Source organism: Chiloscyllium punctatum, chromosome 11, assembly GCF_047496795.1.
Source record: "Chiloscyllium punctatum isolate Juve2018m chromosome 11, sChiPun1.3, whole genome shotgun sequence".
In the NCBI taxonomy this organism is placed as follows: domain Eukaryota; kingdom Metazoa; phylum Chordata; class Chondrichthyes; order Orectolobiformes; family Hemiscylliidae; genus Chiloscyllium; species Chiloscyllium punctatum.
In genome coordinates, this window is record NC_092749.1 from 78,437,259 (window position 1) to 78,458,400 (window position 21,142).

Below are 21,142 nucleotides of genomic sequence, written 5' to 3' on the forward strand. Positions count from 1 at the left end.
ATGCAATAGGTGGAAGGAGGTTATGGTAGGCTAAGATAAAAGGTAGGGAGGAGAGACTAGGGGGAGGAGGCTAAGATAAAATTGCGGTAAATTGTGTAACTGGAGCCCAGTTACAAGTGGAGTTCCGCAGGGATCAGTTCTGGGTCCTCTGCTGTTTGTAATTTTTATTAATGACTTAGATGAGGGAGTCGAAGGGTGGGTCAGTAAATTTGCAGATGATACGAAGATAGGTGGAGTTGTGGACAGTGAGGAGGGCTGTTGTCGGCTGCAGAGGGACTTAGATATGATGCAAAGCTGGGCTGAGGAGTGGCAGATGGAGTTCAACCCTGCCAAGTGTGAGGTTGTCCATTTTGGAAGAACAAATAAGAATGCGGAATACAGGGTTAATGGTAGGGTTCTTAGTCAGGTGGAGGAACAGAGGGATCTTGGGGTCTATGTACATAGATCTTTGAAGGTTGCCACTCAGGTGGATAGAGTTTGTAAGAAGGCCTATGGAGTATTATCGTTCATTAGCAGAGGGATTGAATTCAAGAGTCGTGAAGTGATGTTGCAGCTGTACAGGACTTTGGTTAGGCCACAGTTGGAGTACTGTGTGCAGTTCTGGTCGCCTCACTTTAGGAAAGATGTGGAAGCTTTGGAGAGGGTGCAGAGAAGATTTACCAGGATGTTGCCTGGAATGGAGAGTAGGTCGTACGAGGATAGGTTGAGAGTTCTCGGCCTTTTCTCGTTGGAACGGCGAAGGATGAGGGGTGACTTGATAGAGGCTTATAAGATGATCAGAGGAATAGATAGAGTAGACAGTCAGAAACTTTTCCCCCGGGTACAACAGAGTGTTACAAGGGGACATAAATTTAAGGTGAAGGGTGGAAGGTATAGGGGAGATGTCAGGGGTGGGTTCTTTACCCAGAGAGTGGTGGGGGCATGGAATGCGCTGCCCGTGGGAGTGGTAGAGTCAGAATCATTGGCGACCTTTAAGCGGCATTTGGATAGGTACATGGATGGGTGCTTAATCTAGGTTAGAAGTTCGGCACAACATCGTGGGCCGAAGGGCCTGTTCTGTGCTGTATTGTTCTATGTTCTATGTTCTATGTTCTAAAAGGTGGGGGGAGGGATTTCGCAGTTCTATTGATACAGTTTTATGGCTTCTTTCTAAGTTTTTACAGCAATCAACCAGTTTTTAATTCTGATGACCTATAGCTCGTCAGTTCTGAAAACTCCTCGACAAGCAGTCACAGCTTGGAAGCTTCACAAACTAAAACCACTTCTGCTAAGGTTACGTATCCTGAGCTAAAATCTTGATCTTCCTGCACAATTCACAAACTGTTCTTCCTTGTGAATTGAACTCCTGATTCTCCAGAAATGAAATCAAAACCAATCACAATCACCTCTGGTCTGTTTTGTCTTGGTCTGTTCTAAACTCAGCAGGATAAACATTATATCCATTAACACCCTCATCCTGTGAATTAATTCAAAAAAGTACATGTGTCCTACTAAGCATGACTGAATTAATGGCTTCCTGGAAAGTATGTCTTTTGCTCAACTCTTCCAAATTACTTTCTGGTCTCTTGGAAAAAAACTTTTAACTTCAAAGTAGAAGCCACACATCTACCTCTATTTCAAAAATCCAATCCTAAAATGTTACTACATTTATGACAATATTTTTGAACACATCAATTAAAGGTTTTTTTTTAAAAGGCACATTTCAGTTCCCTTAATGTGGAAGTGACTCCTTCAATTAACAAGCAAATTATACATCAAGCAAACATTCATATTCAAAAATATAAATTTCTGGAAAAGAACTCAGCAGTCTGGCAGCATCTTTGGAGAGAAAGCAGAGTTTCGGGTCCAGTGATCTTTCTTCAGAATAATTCACATTAGATGATTTTCACTTTTTTCGTTACAATAAAATTTTTACAAAGTAATTTCTCATTCTTCAGTGCTTTCTATCACTTCTTTTAAAAAGATTATCAGCCTGTATGGAATTGTTTCACTCACTATGATCCTCGGAACAGTACATACTACCAACTGCAGATGATAAAGTGACACAATTTGTTATTCAATTTTGAGATAAGTATTTACAGGGAACTAGTATTTCTGGTTCAGTTTTGTGCCATGTTGTAGCTTCCATGCCTCATTTAAAAAGCTCAAGTTAAAAAAAGCAAAAAGGTTTCTCATTCCACTCTATATCATGACTATTTCATCTTCAGATAACTGCACAATTCTCTTTTGAAAATCATGATTGAATCTGTCTCCATATCACATACCAAGCAGTGTATTTCACCCCTCATTCCTGAGGAAGAGCTTATGCTCAAAACGTTGACTCTCCAGCTCCTCGGATGCTGCCGGACTGGCTGTGCTTTTCCAGCACCCCACTCTTCGAGTATATTTCAAATCCTAATTACTCAATGTATAAAAATATTTATTCTAATGTTTTGTTTTCTTCTTAAAACAGTGTCCACCGATTCATAACTCATCTTCACCCTGTCTATGCTATCCATCTTCATACAAATGATTTTAAGTCAATGATTCTAGTTATTGACCAACCTGCCAGAGGAAATCATGCTCTTCCATCCTACTCTATCAAAACTCTGTCTTGAAAACATTTATTAGGTCACCTCTTACCATTTTCTGTTCTAAGGAGACCAGTCCTAAGTTTCGCAACAAGCTTTGATAATTAAAGCCCTTCATCACAGGTAGCATGCTGGCAAACACCAAATATAATCGTTCCCAGGTTTTTACATCAGGGCTTCCCAAACTATAGGTTGCGAGCACAACTGAAATTTTGGGGTCAAGCTCTAGGGCATCAAAGGCCATTTTGGAGCTCTGACCAACTGATAAAAGCTGGGTGACCCCTTTAGATTGCAGCTTTTTGTTCCCAAATAATTATGGCTAAATCTTAAGATCTGAATGCTGTAGAGAAGTAGGTACATATTTAACTTAAAACCTCTACAAATGAGACAGTCCTCCTAACCCACTGTCACAAGTCTCCAAATACATCACTCTGAAGTCATCACCAACATTCTCTCAATTTTGCTTTTGTCTAAAAGGTCTTTGCAAGACCAAAACTGCCAAAATTAAAAATGTAATCTGCATCTGCACACCAGCTGCTGTGCACTGAAAGTGGGAAGCATGTGCCCCCATGCAGCTTAGAGGAGACATTGGTCACTCTTACTGTCAGGTACCACATTGGGGGAGAGCAATGAGAAGCACTGCTTTACATTTCTCTGAGGTTGATGCCTAAAATTTTCCATTGTATTCAGCTGCAGTCTAACCAGTGATTTCTTAAGCTTTAGTTATTCTCCTTGCTTTTACATTCTAGTCCACCATTGAAAAAGTCATCCACATTCTTTTATCTCCCCCAAATCACCTTACTAACTTGCCATATCATCTTTTACCATTATTCATTATTTAGTCAACTTTTGTATTATCTATAAATTCTACAATGTTGCATTACACACCCATGTTTAGAACATTTGTCATAACTATTAGAAAGTTAAAAAGTCACAACACCAGATTATAGGCCAACAGAATTAATTGAAAATACAAGCTCTTGGAGTGCTGCTCCTTTGTCAGGTAGCTGGCAGGGTAGGATGCATAGCACACACAATTTATAGTAAAAGATCAAATTGTCATACAACTGATGCAATGTATTAGACAAACCTATATTGCTGTTAATTCTTTAATCACTTAGTACGGGGATGCAGGTTTCGATTAATACGTAAATCACAGAATTTCTTTCAACTCACTGCCCCAAGATAACTTAAGGTTTTATCAGTATATAAGAACAGTGACATCTCAGCTCAGACAATGCATTGAAGGTGTGAGGTTAGAGCATGCCCTATACTTCCAATCTTAAATCAGACGGGTTTCATTTTTAAAGTAGGAATTTATAAGATGTCACATTGACTGACTGACTACAGATTGTGTGTTTTTTGAACAAAGCAGAAGGTATGTGCAAATACAAATCTGCAAATTCACCCCACAGATTTGTGTGTGAGAGAGACAGAGAGAGAGAGAGAGAGAGAGAGAGAGAGAGAGAGAGAGAGAGAGAGAGAGAGAGAGAGAGAGAGAGAGAGAGAGAGAGAGAGAGAGAGAGAGAGAGAGAGAAGAAGGAAAGGTATATTAGCTGGGTGAACACCAAGCATTAATAGCTATGTGGGAATTATGATACTGTGTTGATAACAGAGACTGGTTCAAAAATAGGCAAGACTGGGTACTAAATATTTGTGGACACAAAGCATTCATAGAAGCAAAGAAGGAGGAATGTTGGCAGCATTGATCAAGGAGTAAATTATGCTGCTGAAGAGAGTATTACCTGGAACAGCCACAAACATTAATCTATTTGTTTAGGTTGAAGGAACAACTGAGTGCTATTATACGACTGGATGTATTCTATTGATTAACTAGTGGAAAAAATATATATCAGGAAATTTGCTGAAAATGAGAGGAACAAGAACCAGAGGCTCGTGAGAACAGGGAGCTTCTATAATCCCAAAATAAACAGGGATAGCAACACCGAACAGGGCAGAAAGGGAAAAAAGCTTAAAATATGTTTAAGAGAGTTGTCTTGGTCGATACATTCTTGACCAAAGTGGAAGGAGAACTAGGTGTAACTGGTTCTGGGAATCTGCATGATAACAAAGAGGTAAAAACAATGACTGCAGATGTTGGAAACCAGATTCTGGATTAGTGGTGCTGGAAGAGCACAGCAGTTCAGGCAGCATCCAAGGAGCTTCGAAATCGACGTTTTGGGCAATTTATTCAGGAATAAAGGCAGTGAGCCTGAAGCGTGGAGAGAGAAGCTAGAGGAGGGTGGGGTTGGGGAAAAAGTAGCATAGAGTACAATGGGTGAGTGGGGGAGGGGATGAAGGCGATAGGTCAGGGAGGAGAGGGTGGAGTGGATAGGTGGAAAAGGAGATAGGCAGGTAGGACAAGTCCGGACAAGTCATGGGGACAGTAGTGAGCTGGAAGTTTAGAACTAGGGTGAGGTGGGGAAAGGGGAAATGAGGAAACTGTCAAAGTCCACATTGATGCCCTGGCGTTGAAGTGTTCCGAAGCGGAAGATGAGGCGTTCTGTCCTCGGCAGAGTGGGAGGGGGAGTTGAAATGTTGGGCCACGGGGCGGTGTGGTTGATTGGTGCGGGTGTCCAGGAGATGTTCGCTAAAGCGCTCTGCTAGGAGGCGCCCAGTCTCCCCAGTCTAGAGGAGACCACATCGGGAGCAACGGATACAATAAATGATATTAGTGGATGGGCAAGTAAAACTTTGATGGATGTGGAAGGATCCTTTAGGGCCTTGGATAGAGGTGAGAGAGGAGGTGTGGGTGCAGGTTTTACAGTTCCTGCGGTGGCAGGGGAAAGTGCCAGGATGGGAGGGTGGGTTGTAGGGGGGCGTGGACCTGACCAGGTAGTCATGGAGGGAACGGTCTTTGCAGAAGATGGAAAGGGGTGGGGAGGGAAATATATCCCTGGTGATGGGGTCTGTTTGGAGGTGGCGGAAATGTCGGCAGATGATTTGATTTATGGTGGAAGGGGAGCACCAGGGGTGTTCTGTCCTTGTTACGGTTGGAGGGCTGGGGTTTGAGGGCGGAGGTGCGGGATATGGACGAGATGCATTGGAGGGCATCTTTAACAACGTGGGAAGGGAAATTGTGGTCTCTAAAGGAGGAGGCCATCTGATGTGTTCTGTGGTGGAACTGGTCCTCCTGGGAGCAGATCCGGCGGAGGTGGAGGAATTGGGAATACGGGATGGCATTTTTGCAAGAGACACCAGTTTAAAATTGAAATGTAGAAACATTTCTTCCCTCAAAGAATTCAATCTTTGGAACTCCTTGCCACAAAGAGATGTGGTGGCAGAGCCCTTGTGTATATTTAAGACTGAGATAGACAGATTCTTGAAGAGGAGGGGAATCAAGAGTTATGGAGGAAAATACAGGAAACGCGGCCCAAGCAATGTCTGATCAGCCATGATCTAATCGAATGACAGAGCAGGTTTGAGGGGCCAAAAAGTCTACTCCTGTTTCTATTTCTTATGGTCTCAAGTGGATTAAAAGTGTAAGGACAATAACGTTTAGAGACTAGTGATTATAGATTGACTATTGAAAAAGGCAAAGAGCAACTTACAGTAAAGATACTCTACTTGGGAGGGCCAGTTTCAATGAATGCAGTCAGGTATATTGGCATCTGATACAGGCAGGCAAAAATAAAATGGAGTACATGAGGAAGACAGACAAAATGGTCTGAGTGCAATCAACAGACATTTTAAGAAATGGCATCCAGGGCTTGAGCCTCCTAGATGACAAAGATGGAGAGTAAGGTGAAGCATAACAAAAAGGGCTGTATGGCATATGAAAGTACAAGAGAGACCAAGGCTGAATACAGAACAAAGAGCAAATGAACAAGAACATGAGACACAAAAGAGTGCGCACAAACACATCAGAAGTAACAAAGAGAAATGCAAAAAATCTTCGGCAAGCACAAAAATAGTTAAAATTGGTAATTAATAATAACGGTGGAGCTAATTGAAAAGCAAAAGGGTGGTCGATACATGGAGTAAATGAATCTGCCTTCAACAAAGAAAAATATTCTGCCGAAATTACAGTGTTAAGCTGGTAATTGAAATCCTTGCTGGGTTAAAAATAAAAGTTTAAGAGAAAGTACTGGAAAAGCTAACTCTACTTACATTAGGTGTGTCACCAGGGTTAGCTGGGGGCTGAAAGAGATAAAGTGAGGAAACTACAGAGTTAGTGGATGTTCAAATCTCCTTCAGGCATAACATTAAAAGACTGGAGAATTGCTAATGTTAGACTCTTACTCAAGGGAGGAATGAGGATAAACAGGGCAATAGCAAGCTAGTTAATTTAACCTCAGTGGCAGGAAGGTTTTACAACATTAACCTGGGATAATTGGGCAGTCATTTGCACAGTATGTTAAAGGCAAATAATCTTTCACTACATTCATCAAGTTGCTGAATAAGTTAACAGAAAGGCTTGATGAAGATAATGGCAGTGGCCATAACGTAGTGGAAATGCAAAAAGCTTTTAATAAATTGCTATATAATTGGATTGACAGGAGAGTTAAGGCCCACCGAATAAAAGGGGTACTGCTGGTATGGATTTGAAATTTGCTGAGTGTCTTTGAATTGCCCTCGCAGAGAATCACAGTGGATTGGTGTACTGAATGGCCACTTTGTACCTTGTAACCATTCCATGATTCTATTCCACAACAATAAAAAAAAAATCAGATGGATGACCCAGCATTGATCCATAGCAAAAATTAAAAAGACACCCTACCCAATTGCGCATACAAATTCTCCTTGTAAGAAGTGGGAACTTGTTTAAAAATTTGAAGAACTGTCTCACACACAAGACAAGCAGCTTGATAAAGTTGTGCATACCTTACAGCCATGGTGCCAGACACTTCACAATCACGCTCCAAGAGGATGAAACAGTGCCTCTTAAGGCATACATAACCATTTGTTACTCTCTTATGCAGAAAGATACCTATCGTCCTTGGTATGCTATGGTTAATTATCTCCCTGGGTTAAAATCCAACAGGTTAATTTGAAATCACAAGCTTTCAGAACACTACTCCTTCATTAGGTGAAGTACAGGCAGAGAGATAATGACAAGATAATTACAGATAATTAAGAGTGTCAACAAGCTGAACAACAAGTCTTTGCAGGTGAGCAAAAGTGTGAATAAACAACTGTATAGCACATGAAGGGACGACCTATGAACCAATTGATTAAGGCAGAGAGCTAATTACAAAGAATTATGGTTGGCACGGTGGCACAGTGGTTATTACTGTTGCCTTACAGCACCAGGGTCCCAGGTTTGATTCCAGTCTCGGGCAAATGTCTGTGTGGAGTTTGCACATTCTCCCTGTGTCTGGGTGGGTTTCCTCTGGGTGCTCCGGTTTCCTCCCACAATCCAAAGATGTGCAGGTGAGGTGAATTGGCCATGCTAAATTGCCCATAGTGTTAAGTGTATTAGTCAGAGGGAAATGGGTCTGGGTGGGTCCTCTTCGGAGGGTCACTGTGGACCGGTTGGGCTGAAGGGCCTGTTTCCACAGTGTAGGAAATCTAATCTAATCGAAAATAAGAAGGTGCCGGAGCCACACCAACCGGCTGGAATAACATGCTAGCTTTCAGAGTCACATGACGAGGGTCGAACTAAAGTAACAAGTAATCCAAAATTGTACAAACCAATTAAGTAGAGAGATGGTGATTGTGTCAAAACAGAACAGCAAGAAATACTTCGAAAACACAGAACAGTACTGGGGTTACACATAGTGCAACACGAACCCACGTTCTGGATCAGTGGTGCTGGAAGAGCACAGCAGTTCAGGCAGCATCCGAGGAGCAGTAAAATCGACGTTTCGGGCAAAAGCCCTTCATCAGGAATACAGGCAGAGAGCCTGAAGCATAGAGAGATAAATGAGAGGAGGGTGGGGGTGGGGAGAAAGTAGCATAGAGTAAAATAGGTGAGTGGGAGAGGGGACGAAGGTGATAGGTCGGGGGGGGAGAGGGTGGAGTGGATAGTTGGAAAAGGTAGGCAGGTAGGACAAGTCATGGGGACAGTGCTGAGCTGGAAGTTGGGAACTGCGGTGAGGTGGGGGAAGGGGAAATGAGGAAACTGTTGAAGTCCACATTGAAACCGTGGGGTTGAAGTGTTCTGAGGTGAAGATGAGACGTTCTTCCTCCAGGCGTCTGGTGGTGAGAGAGCGGTGGGTGAAGGAGGCCCAGGACCTCCATGTCCTCGGCAGTGGGAGGGGAGAGTTGAAATGTTGGGCAGCTCAGCACTGTCCCCATGACTTGTCCTACCTACTCAAGTCAACCTACAACACAGACTACACTGAGAGGATCTGCCATCGCACCTCTCGCACACTCCTCAACCAACACGTACACTAGATGTGCCAACCTTGAAATCAACATACAGTCCATATTCTCAGTTTGCATTCAGGACACAGTGGACTAACTAAGAGACACTGCCAAGCAGATGAGGTAACTGAACTACACCACTTACACACACACCCCAAGAACAGAAAACTGGTAAGGTCCTAGGGAGAATTGCTGAACAAAGAGACCTTGGAGTGCAGGTTCAAAGCTCCTTGAAAGTGGAGTCACAGGCAGGTAGGATAGTGAAGGCGGCGTTTGGTATGCTTTCCTTTATTGGTTAGAGTATTGAGTACAGGAGTTGGGAGGTCATGTTGCAGCTGTACGGGACATTGGTACGGCCACTGTTGGAATATTGCATGCAATTCTGGTCTCCTTCCTATCGGAAAGATGTTGTGAAACTTGAAAGGGTTCAGAAAAGATTTACAAGGATGTTGCCAGGGCTGGAGGATTTGAGCTACAGGAAGAGGCTGAACAGGCTGGGGCTGTTTTTCCTGGAGCGTCGGATGCTGAGAGGTGACCTTATAGAGGTTTACAAAATTATGAGGGGCATGGATAGGATAAATAGACAAAGTCTTTTCCCTGGGGTGGGGGAGTCCAGAACTAGGGCATAGGTTTACAGTGAGAGGAGAAAGACATAAAAGAGACCTAAGGGGCAACTTTTTCACACAGAGGGTGGTACATGTATGGAATGAGCTGCCAGAGGATGTGGAGGAGGCTGGTACAATTGCAACATTTAAGAGGCATTTGGATGGGTATATGAATAGGAACGGTTTGGAGGGATATGGGCCGGGTGCTGGCAGGTGGGACTAGATTGGGTTGGGATATCTGTTCGGCATGGATAGGTTAGACAGAAGGGTCTGTTTCCATGCTGTACATCTCTATGACTCTATGGAGAAATTTGGCATCACACCAGCAGTCACCAAGCCTACAGGGTAATACCACAGTGAACTCCATTGTCAACTTGTCTCACCAATTTTGTCTGGTTGAAGGGTGTAAAGTTCTCAGCCGAGGGCTCAACTTACTCCCCACAACCAACATGGACCCCATTGGTCTCGGGTAAGACACAAATAAATTCATTAGGCAAATGAGGCTCCAGGAAATCTTCCACAAACCACCACACATCAGCAGCAAGCCCAATGAGATAACCAATGAACTGCAGTACAGCAACCAAAGAAACAACAGTCGAATTGGACCCCTCTGGAAGGCCTGAACAGGATACCCAGTAGACACCACAAATGTGAAACTTTCAACAATAATTCTCTTTCCGGATCCTCCGCTCCACGGTATCAGCCATGCGCCACTATCGACTCTACCTGCAGTTTGTCCTGCCTCAGCTCAGAGCCTCACTTTCCTAGACCCGCAGCAGACCTCTGCATTTCTACATTCTCAGAAGAATTCCTATGCTCAACCAATGGTTTTTCTCCACCACATTGGACATAAAAGAATGCAAGTTAAACAAATTTTCATGTACTTCCCTCAATACAGAGATTTCCTCGAACCTTCTAGAACTTTCTCCTGGCCTCTGGAATCGCCCAGATGCCAATCGCCACGCGGCCACTTCTTCCATGACTGCCAGGGCGATCAATGACGTCACTTCCACCCCCGCTGCCGCTGCATGGACTACGGCCACTGTTGATCACACCACCTCCGCCATCGCCATCCACCCAACCATCTTAGTGACCGCCAGGAAGACTACCGTCTCCTCGACCACTGCAGGATACACCGCCACCGCTACTTTCACCACCCCCAGCACAGACACGATACCTTCTAGGAGAAAGTGAGGACTGCAGATGCTGGAGATCAGAGCTGAAAATGTGTTTCTGGAAAAGTGCAGCAGGTCAGGCAGCATCCAAGAAGCAGGGGAATCGATGTTTCGGGCATGAGCCTGAAGAAGGGCTCATGCCCGAAACGTTGATTCTCCTGCTCCTTGGATGCTGCCTGACCTGCTGCGCTTTTCCAGCAACACAGACACAATACCTACCTTGTACATCACTTCTACCCACGAAATTGCTGCGGCGGCAGCCACTTCCGCCCCGATGGACACCGCTCACCTCGACATGGAAGCCTCAATCGCCGATGTCACTTCCGCCACCAGTGACGTCACCCGTCGAGAACTAAACAGCAATGCCGGCCGCATTGCTCGTGACGTCACTTACGCCCCTGTTGACACAGCTATAAGCCCCTTTGCGACTGTCACTTCCGTTGGTGATGTCACTCCTACTCGATCAACTTTCTCCGCCCCCACCTCTAGTTCCAGTCCCACTTTCAGTCCTAGCTCCCATTCCTGCTGTGTGTTCACCATTCCCCCAGACCTCCCCCTCACTGAGGTCAAATATTTAGTCCTCAGCAAAGGCCTACACTCCCAGATTAATGAGTTCAACACACGCTGTGACCTTGAATGTTTCTTCGGTCGCCTCCGCCTTCAGGCCCGCTTTTTCAACTAGGACACTCGCCCACCCACTGAATACCCGTCCTCCCACCTCCAACACACCCCATCCACCTGGACACCCCGTGCCAGCCTCTTACCCGCCCTTGACATCTTCATTTCCAATTGTCGTCGTGATATCAGCCACCTCAACCTGCCCACCCTCCTCACCCACTCCAACCTCCCGCCCTCACAACGCACAGCCTTCCTCTCCCAGCCCAAACCTCACCAACAAGCCTGAAAACAAGGTGGGGGGGGGGGGGGGGGTGAAGTAGTCAGGCGCCAACTCGCAGATATCTTCTCCTACTGCCCCCTTATCACGACCCCACCTCCTATCACCAAACCATCATCTCCAAGACCATCCACAACCTCATCATCTCTGGGGGTCTCCCACCCACAGCCTCCAACCTCATTGTCCATGAACCCTGCACTGCCCGATTCTACCTCCGACCAAAGATTCACAAACCTGACTACCCCAGTCAACCTATTGTCTCAGCCTGCGCCTGTCCCACTGAACTCATTTCTTCCAACCTTGACACTGTCCAGGTTACTCTCTCTCAGTTCAGGAACTCCCCACCTACGTTTATCTCTTCCAAGATTTACCCAGCCCCAAAACTTCATCTTCACCATGGACATCCAGTCCCTGTACACATCAATCTGCCACGATGAAGGTCTCCAAACCCTCCATTTCTTCCTCTCACGCTGTCAATTCCAGTACCCTTCCATGGACATCCTCATCCACCTGACTGAATAAGTCCTCACCCTCAATAACTTCTCCTTCCAATCCTCCCACTTCCTCCAAACCAAAGGGGTAGCCATATGCCTTGCCTGTTTGTTGGATACGTGGAACAGTCCATCTTCTGCAATTACACCGGCACCACCCCACCTGTTCCTCCACTACATCGACGACTCTTTTGGCGCCACCTCCCACAAGTAGGTTGAACAGTTCACCAACTTCACCAACACCCTGACCTCAAATTCACCTGGACTATCTCTGACACCTCCCTCCCCTTTTTGGACCTCTTCCTCACCATCTCCAATGACCGACTAACCACAGACATCTTCTACAAAGTCCACCGACTCCCACAGCTACCGAGACTACACCTCTGTCCACCCTACCTCCTGTAAAAACGCCATCCCTTATTCCCAATTCCTCCACCTCATCTGTTCCCAGGATGACCAATTCCACCTCAAAGCCCCAGATGGCCTCTTTTTCCATGATCGCAACTTCCCTTCCCATGTGGTTGACGATTCCCTCAGCACATCTCCTCCACTTCACGCACCACCGCCCTTGAACCCACCCCTCCCAACGCAATGAAGACAAACCCCCTGGTCTCACCTTCCAACCCACCAACCTCCATAGACATTGTATCATCCTCTGCCACCTTCAAATGGACCTAACTAAAGTTATATTTCCCTCCCTACACCTATCAGCGTTCTGGAGAGACCATTCCCTCCACATATTCCTTGTCAGGTCCAAACTGCGCCCCCCCCTCCCCCCCACCCCTGACTCTGTCAAGACTTGCCAGTCCTAGGCCTCTCCATCATCAAACCGTTACCAACATATGCCTGGAGGAAGAACGCCTCATATTCTGCCTCAGGACCCTGCAACCACATGTGGATTTCACCAGCTTCCTCATTCCCCTCCCCCCACATTATCCCAGTCCCAAACCTCCAACTCAGCACCGCCCTCTGGACCTGTCCATCACTCCCCCCTCTCACCTATCACTTTCTCTCTCACCTTCATCCACCTATCACTTTCTCAGCTATCCACCACACCTCCCTCCCATTTATCTCTCAGCCCTGGCCTACAAGCCTCATTCTTGATGAAGGGCTTATGCCTGAAACATCGATTCTCCTGCTCCTCAGATGCTGCCTGACCTGCTGTGTTTTTCCAGCAACACACTCTTGACTCTGATCTCCAGCATCTGCAGTCTTCAATTTTTGCCTCTGAAAGGCTGCTGCCCTAAGCCAGACATGTGTGCCCAAGCCGTCAGGAGATGCACCAACGCTAGATTCATCAGCTGCACTCATAAGATAGCCCGGAACCTCACCCAAGCACAATGCAATGCTATCATGCTCTCAAGATCAACCACAACATTGTCATCAAATCAACAGACCAAAAGAGGAGCCACCATTTACAATGTAACTGACTACTGCAAAGAAATGTACTAACAACTGAACAATCAGGAACACTACAAATAATAACCTACAGATCCAACCAAAGAATGTACCATCAGCTTAACAGGCTGATCAAGAACTTTGATCCAGACCTTCGGAATATCCTATGCGCTCTCATTCCAAAGGCTTCTCACACTGGAGACTTCTACTGCCTACTAAAGATGCACAAAGCCAACACATCCGGACATCCCATCGCATCAACAACAGGACCCTGCATGAGAACCTCTCTGGCAATATTATGGCCATCTTGAAGCTCATTTACAAAGAACCCCCAGCTTCTGTAGAGACATTTTTTCAGAAACTCAACACTCACGGACCAGTCGAAACGGGAATATTACTCATCACAATGGATGTTTCGGCACTCTACACCAGCATCCCCCACAACGACTACATCGCTGCAACAGTCTCCGAACACAACACTAACAATTGCCAATTCCCAGACGCCATCATCTGCTTCATATTCAACCACAACGTCTTCACATTCAACAACCAGCTCTTCATCCAGACACATAGAACAGCCATGGAGAACAAATTTGCAGTCTAATCACATAGGTTCAAGCAAGAATTGTACTGTACTCGCTTAGTAAAACAGAGTGTGTGTGTAAAGTGTTAGCTTTATTAACTGCTCTTTCAACCTGTCTCATCTCCTTCAATAACCTGTGCACATATACACTGAGGTTCCTCTGTTCGTGCACCCCTTTTAGAATTTTACACTTCTATTTTATATCATCTTTCAATGGTCTTCCTAAAAAATTGCATAACCTCATTCTTTGCTATATTGAACTATTTTGCCATTTATCTGCCCACCCTACTAACTTGACTTTCTGGAGTTCACACTGTACTTCTCACAGTTTACAACTCTTCCAAATTATGGATTACCTGCAATCTTTGAAATTGTCCCTGAACACCAAGATTTAGGAAAAGCCTGGGTTCCAAGAGATCCCATGGGAGTTTCCATCGCAAACCTTCCTCCAGCCCAAAAAAAATCCATTGACCATTACTGTTTCCTATCACTCATGCAAGTTTGCATTCATATTGCTACTATACTTTTATACCATGACCTATAACTTTATTCACAAGTCTGTTGTGTGTCAATGTATCAATCAACTTCTGGAAATCCATGCATGGCATTACCCTCATTGACCTGTTACCTCATCAAAAATCTCAGCAACTTAGTTAAACACAATTTTTACATTAGGCATCTGTGCTGACACTAATCAACCAACCTTTTTCAATGTGACTCCTCATTTTACTGCAAATAATAGTTTCCAGAGCTTCTCACCACTGAGGTTAAATTGACTGGTGTGTAATTTCTAGGATTATCCTTAACTTTTCTTGAACAAGGTCACAATGTTTGTAATCCTCCAATTGTTTGGCATCTCTCCCAAGTGTAGGGAAGACTTAAAGATTATAGTCAGTGACCTGCAATTTCTACCCGCACTACCTTCAAAAATCCTTGGATGCATCTCATCTTATCAAGTTGAAGTACCAACAGTCTATCCAAAAGTCTTTTGCTATTAATTTAAACCATTCCAGAGTTTCCACTTCTATCATCATGGTCTACACAGCATCCTCCTGTTTTACAAAGTATTGATTTAATATCAAACCCTTGCCTCCTTGCGTAAATCCTCTTCTCCTCCTCCTTTAAGCACTGTTTTACCATAAGCCTATAGAAGACTTTGGAATTACCGTTTATGTTAGCTGCTAGTCTTTTCTCATAATTCGACTTTGCTGCTTTTATTTGCATTTTCACCTCACCTCTAATCTTCAGTATTCCTCTTGGTTCTCAAATATACTGTCTGCCCAACACATGTAATAAACATACTTTTTTTTTTACAAAATATTAATTTCTTCCTCCTTTGTCATCCTGGAAACTCTGGATTTGTTTGTCCTAACTTTCCCATTTGAGGGAATGTACTTCAACTATATCTGAACCATCATTTTTTTTAAAGTAGTCCATTGTTCAGTTACTGTTTTTTCCCCTGCTAACCAAAATGTACAACATATCACTCAGCTAACAATTGAGACAAGTAGAGGAAACTTAATTCAGTGTCAAACCCTTTGCTGTCCTTGCCCTGGGGGTATTTGATTGAGACAATGTAGAATTAGAGCTGAAAATGTGAAGCTGGAAAAGCGCAGCAGGTCAGGCAGCATCCAAGGAGCAGGAGGATCGACGTTTCGGGCATAAGCCCTCCTTCCTGAAAGGCTTATGCCCGAAACGTCGATTCTCCTGTTCCTTGGATGCTGCCTGACGTGCTGCGCTTTTCCAGCAACACATTTTCAGCTCTGATCTCCAGCATCTGCAGTCCTCACTTTCTCCACAATGTAGAATTAGCTTTATTTTCAGTTTAAAAGAATAGACGAAGGGTTACCCAGTATCTATCAGGCTGTCCCTGTCCTGTGGATACAAGAAAAAGAAAATAAGGTCAAGAGGGAAATTGCTGACAAGGTAGGTCACCAGTGATCAGTTGAAATTAGTTTGTTTCTCTGGGTGATCCTCCCAGTTAATGGATAAATGCCTTTGCCACACATGCCCTGGAAAGGTTTGGCCTTGAGGTCTTCACCACATTTGGGATACATCACAGTCCAAAGCCTTGGGTTCAATTCACTTTGTTACCAGCTGCTCCCACTCACTGTCCTTGTGGGTGTTTCACACTTAATTATGTTATTTCTCTCTCTTCACCTTCATTTCCTTTACTTTCTCTCATTGGGTGGCTTTGAGGTTCAAGCTGCTCCAAAGTAAATTGCTTTTCTTTCCTAAATCTTTGATTAGCCAATTTTTTTAAAAACAGAATTATTCCCACACCGCTGCTTTGAATCTTTTTCAACGTAACCATATTAACATGTGAAGAAGTCAAAACTGAGTGCAATTCTTGAGATCTCATCTCACTAGCAATGACAAGAATGACTGGTCCATTGGTGTGCATTAACAGAACTAAATACTGCCAGTTTTAGTTGCAGGTTTTATACTTTAATCATAAATCTCAGTAACCTTTTGAGAATGTGCATATGGTATAAGCAGGTAGGGAAAGAGTTAAGTTCTGAGTTTTGTGGAACAAGAGGTTCAGCTGAGAAATGACTCAGATCATTTAAGAACTTGCAGTTAACAATGGGGTGCTGGAGGCAAGGGTAATGGGTTCTCTCTCCCTCCAGGGCCCGGAATAAAGATGAAGGAGGTAAAACTATACTGTGTCTCTGCAGATTTTGCTTTGACTGGATGGGGGGGTGAATTGGGACGACACTATATACAGTAAGACACAGATTTTTTCCCTAACTCTTTAAGTGGCATCAGGTTTTGTTGATCCTACAAAACACATGACACTAAGTGTTATTTGCCATTTTCACATTCAGCATGTTGTCATGTTTATATGCCTGCAAACATTTTATGTATTTCCTACTTATACATGGGTACATAGCATTTCAACAATGATCATCTGTCATTCTAAGTCATTTTTCAATGATCTTCATGAAAACATTGCAATATTGCAAGCTGCATCTGAGCAGCCTGATACCCCCTTTTCACCAGATCTATCAATCTGTTCAGTTAATTTTTTTTAATTCAAATAACAAGTGAGGTATGCTCAAAGACAAGCAGATATTTCTGAGTGGATCATACAGCAAAAGGAAAAGGGGTTTGTAGCTAGAAATTTTAGTTGGGATGGTGAATTCTCGAGCATGATAAAATTATTAAGGAGGTGGTATTTAATATTTCAGTGAGCATAAAGTTGCGTAAATCCATAGGGTCAGATGGGATATATCCCAGACTGCAATGGAAAATAAGGAAGGAGATTGCTGGAGCCCAGGGGATGATTTTTTAATATTTTGTTGGCCACAGGAGAAGTGTCAGATGACTGGAGGATAGATAGAAAATTTACTCAACAAGGGCAAGGATAGGTCAAGCAATTACAAAGTCAGTGGAAGAAAAATTATTGAAAAAATTTGAGGGACAGAATTAATCAACACTTGGAAAGGCAATTGATCAGGGATAGTCAACACACACAAAGACATGTCTAGTTGATTTAATTGATTTTTTTTTGAAAAGGTGACTAAATATGTTTGAATGTAGTACAGTTGATGTGGTTTACATGGACTTCAGTGAGGCCTCTGACAAGGTTGCACGTGGTAAGCAGATCTATAATGCATGTTGGCAAACTGGATCCAAAATTGGTTTGCAAATACGTGGCAAAGGGTGATGATGGAGGCTGTTCTTGTGATTGCGATGAACATGTACTACAGGGATCGGACCTTTGCTGTTCATTATATAGATTTGTAACTTGGAATGAATGTCAAAGGTATACATTGGTGGTGATGTTATGGATAGTGAGGAGAATGATTACAGTCTGATATTGATCATAAGGCAAATTGTATCGAGCAATAGCAGATGGAATTCACTCCTGATAAGTATGATATGACGCATTTTATGAGGTCTAACAGGGGAAGGACTTCAGAATAAATGGTAAGTTCCTCGGAAGTACTGAAGAACAAAGGGAAGCACTGGCATCTAGACTGTTAAAAATTAATTATTCAAAAGAAAATCACTTCTTTCATGATATAGATTATGGACCCAATTGAAGTAGTTTAGAACTCACATTGCAATGAAAAGGAAAGGCAAAACATAGAATGAATGAGTTAAAAGGTGTACTTTAACAACACAGGAATTAAACGAGGAAATAATAAGCCTATTGGTATTATCTCAGTTGTGTGGACGCTATTGGAGTCTGTTTGTTGGAACTGAGCATTTGGACAAATCTGAGCTCAACAGAGAAATATGGCATGGATTTGCAAAGGATTAGTCCAATCTAAATTAATTTTGATCAATTTTGAGAGGCTTATCAAATGTGGTAGGCTTGTGCGTCTTTAGATATTATTGCATAAAGTATTCAGCAAGTCTCCACCGAAGAGACAGTTAAAAAAATAACAGCACATAAAATTGGAGTTAGCCTGCTGGTTTGAATATTATGAATTGTTTCGAAAATAAGAAACACAGAATAGGAACAATGGATATGTAATTAGATTGGCAGTATGTAACTCATTTTCCACAAGAAAATCAAGTTCTCAGTTTTTCTCTATAGCAAAATGATTTGGCTGACTTGCTATTAAGGCAGCTGCTGTGTGGCTTGCAGCTGCTAATTCTAAAACAAAAGTACACATTAGTTGTTGAGAGCTTGGTGGGCGGCACAGTGGCAGAGTGGTTAGCACTGCTGCCTCACAGCGCCAGAGACCTGGGTTCAATTCCCGCTATCAGGCGAATGTGTGGAGTTTGCACATTCTCCCCGTGTCTGCGTGGGTTTCCTCCGGGTGCTCTGGTTTCCTCCCACAGTCCAAAAATGTGCAGGTTAGGTGAATTGGCCATTCTAAATTGCCCATAATGTTAGGGGCAGGGGTAAATGTAAGGGAATGGGTGGGTTGCGCTTCGGAGGGTCAGTGTGGACTTGTTGGGCCGAAGGGCCTATTTTCACACTAAGTAATCTAAATCTAAGCTTTGGTCGAGTTAACAGTAAATGTTTACTGTTTCCTCTCCAGATGCCAGACCTGTAAGTATTTCACTATTATCTGTTTTTGTGCCATATCAAACCTTGGTTCACAGAAGAGGCTGTTAAATTATAACTTGTAACAAGCATCTGGTTGGGAATGTGAATAGGTTGGATTTAGAGGGATATGGACCAAATGCTGGCAAACAGGACTAGATTAATTTAGGATATCTGGTTAGCATGGATGAGTTGGACTGAACGGTTAGTTTCCACGTTGCTAAAATGCAAACTTGCTTTTGGATAGAGTTCCACGAGAAATATTTTCTTGATTGAACTTAAAATGCACACAAGATATAAACAAATAGAATCTTGCTCTATGGACAATGGTTTGGAACTTACAAACTGGCACCTTACAAAATTGAAACAAAGGCTGCCAAGTTGTTCACAGTCTAGTGAGTCAGGAATGCTCTCCAGGTCATCATGATATCTCTAGCTTTTGTCTCTCTCATTCCAATGGATTCAATTCTCTCAGGGCAATTCAAAGTGATCAAAAAAAGGCCAATGCCACACTTATTCTAAAATCAAATTTCAAAACAAACACACACACACAATCATTAAGTCCAGAAAATGATCAGATCAGAGAATGCAAAATTCCTTTACTCGAGAAGACACCAACTGTTGAGAAAACTTCAAGTTTTGTACTTCTGTACTTACCAGCTATGCCAATAAAAACTATCAGCCCAAAACAGATGAAGAATACGAAAAACACAAGGACAAAGTGCCTCTTTGAGAGCGCATATAATCGCATTGGTGCAATCCTGCAAAGAACAAACCAGGAAATGTCAAAGCAAAAAAAAACAACAAAATATCTGCAGTGATAGATTTGAAGTAATGTTCAGTACAATCTTGTCAGAGCACATAATGATATAGCACAAATCAGATTCCACGTGGCTAACTGGTTTTACCACATTGTGGTCTATTGAAAGGAATGTAATTCCAACTAGAGAGCATTTTGTTTACCAATTATTAAAATTCCATATTCAGAATACAATTCATGACCCCATCTGGAGACACCACTTGCCAATCCAAAAAAGCTCAGCAGGTCTGGCAGCATCTGCAGAGAGAATGCTTCAGGTGAAGTTGTCTAGTTCTAAGAAAGGGTCACTTGACCCTAAATGTTAACTCCAACTTCTCTCCACGGATACTACTAGACTGCTAAGTTTATCCAGCAATTTGTTTTGCTTGTTTGACCTTATAACTCAACATCTCTTAAATATGTTCTAAAGATCCATAAAGATGATATCATTGCTAAGCGAACTATTTTTCTATGTGACCCAAGTTTAATATTCAAAAGATACCATGATTCCAGATGCCAGCAAAACATAACACTAAGTCTGACATCCAACACATTAAAGTTGATATCATGTTTATCTATATGCACGAATTATTTTTTTCCCCTAAAAACACTTTCCTACAAGGTTATCATTTCACATACTGCTGTGGGTTCCAGCAAAGTGCTGCATATTCTGTGGACAGCAAAGACTCTTTAAATTGACTCTCTACCTTCCCTCTACACAGAGATGCCCCTTCCCTATTTTTAATCTAGGTGCCAACACCTGCAGAGTTTCTATCCTGGGGTAAGAAATCTGTATAACAATCAAATTTGAAGTCACCACTTCATTTACCAGCTCATCCTTCGCTGCCCTCTACCGGAATCAAATTGGTACATAAACATCTTAGACCTACTTAAGCAACCACTAACAATAGCTTTTGATGATAATTGGTGCTTAGGACCCACCACCCACCACTTCCTGTTTGGAATAATTAATCCCATGAACAAGGGTTAACCCACTACAGCTACCAAACTGAGCAACCTGCTCTCTGTTCCGGGCCCAGTTCTGGTCTCCCTGATATACGAAGCTAACAATCGTACAACACCAGATTATAGTCCAACAGGTTTATTTGGAAGCACCAGCTTTTAAAGTGCTGATTTTTTTGTCAGGTGGTTGTGGAGCAGAATCATAACACACAGAATTTATATAGCAACAGGATTGCCACGTCATGGAATGTATTATTAAACAAATTTAGCTTAAGTCTTTCATCTTTTAGAATGGTCATGTTAGTTTTGGTTCCTTCATATGTAAATCCCAGAACTGTTTAAAGTTACA

The 21,142-nt window shown here is 43.1% G+C and overlaps 1 protein-coding gene across 4 annotated transcripts in view; it reads right to left on the bottom strand.

The window, feature by feature from the left end:
- The window catches only part of tmem181 (transmembrane protein 181), a 253,795-nt gene that overhangs the window by 152,188 nt on the left and 80,465 nt on the right, over window positions 1-21,142 (bottom strand). For all 4 annotated transcript variants that reach the window (XM_072581087.1, XM_072581088.1, XM_072581086.1 and 1 more), the window contains exon 2: window positions 19,689-19,792. In XM_072581087.1, coding sequence (XP_072437188.1) covers window positions 19,689-19,792 — 104 coding nt within the window. The remainder of the gene's footprint in view (window positions 1-19,688; window positions 19,793-21,142) is intronic.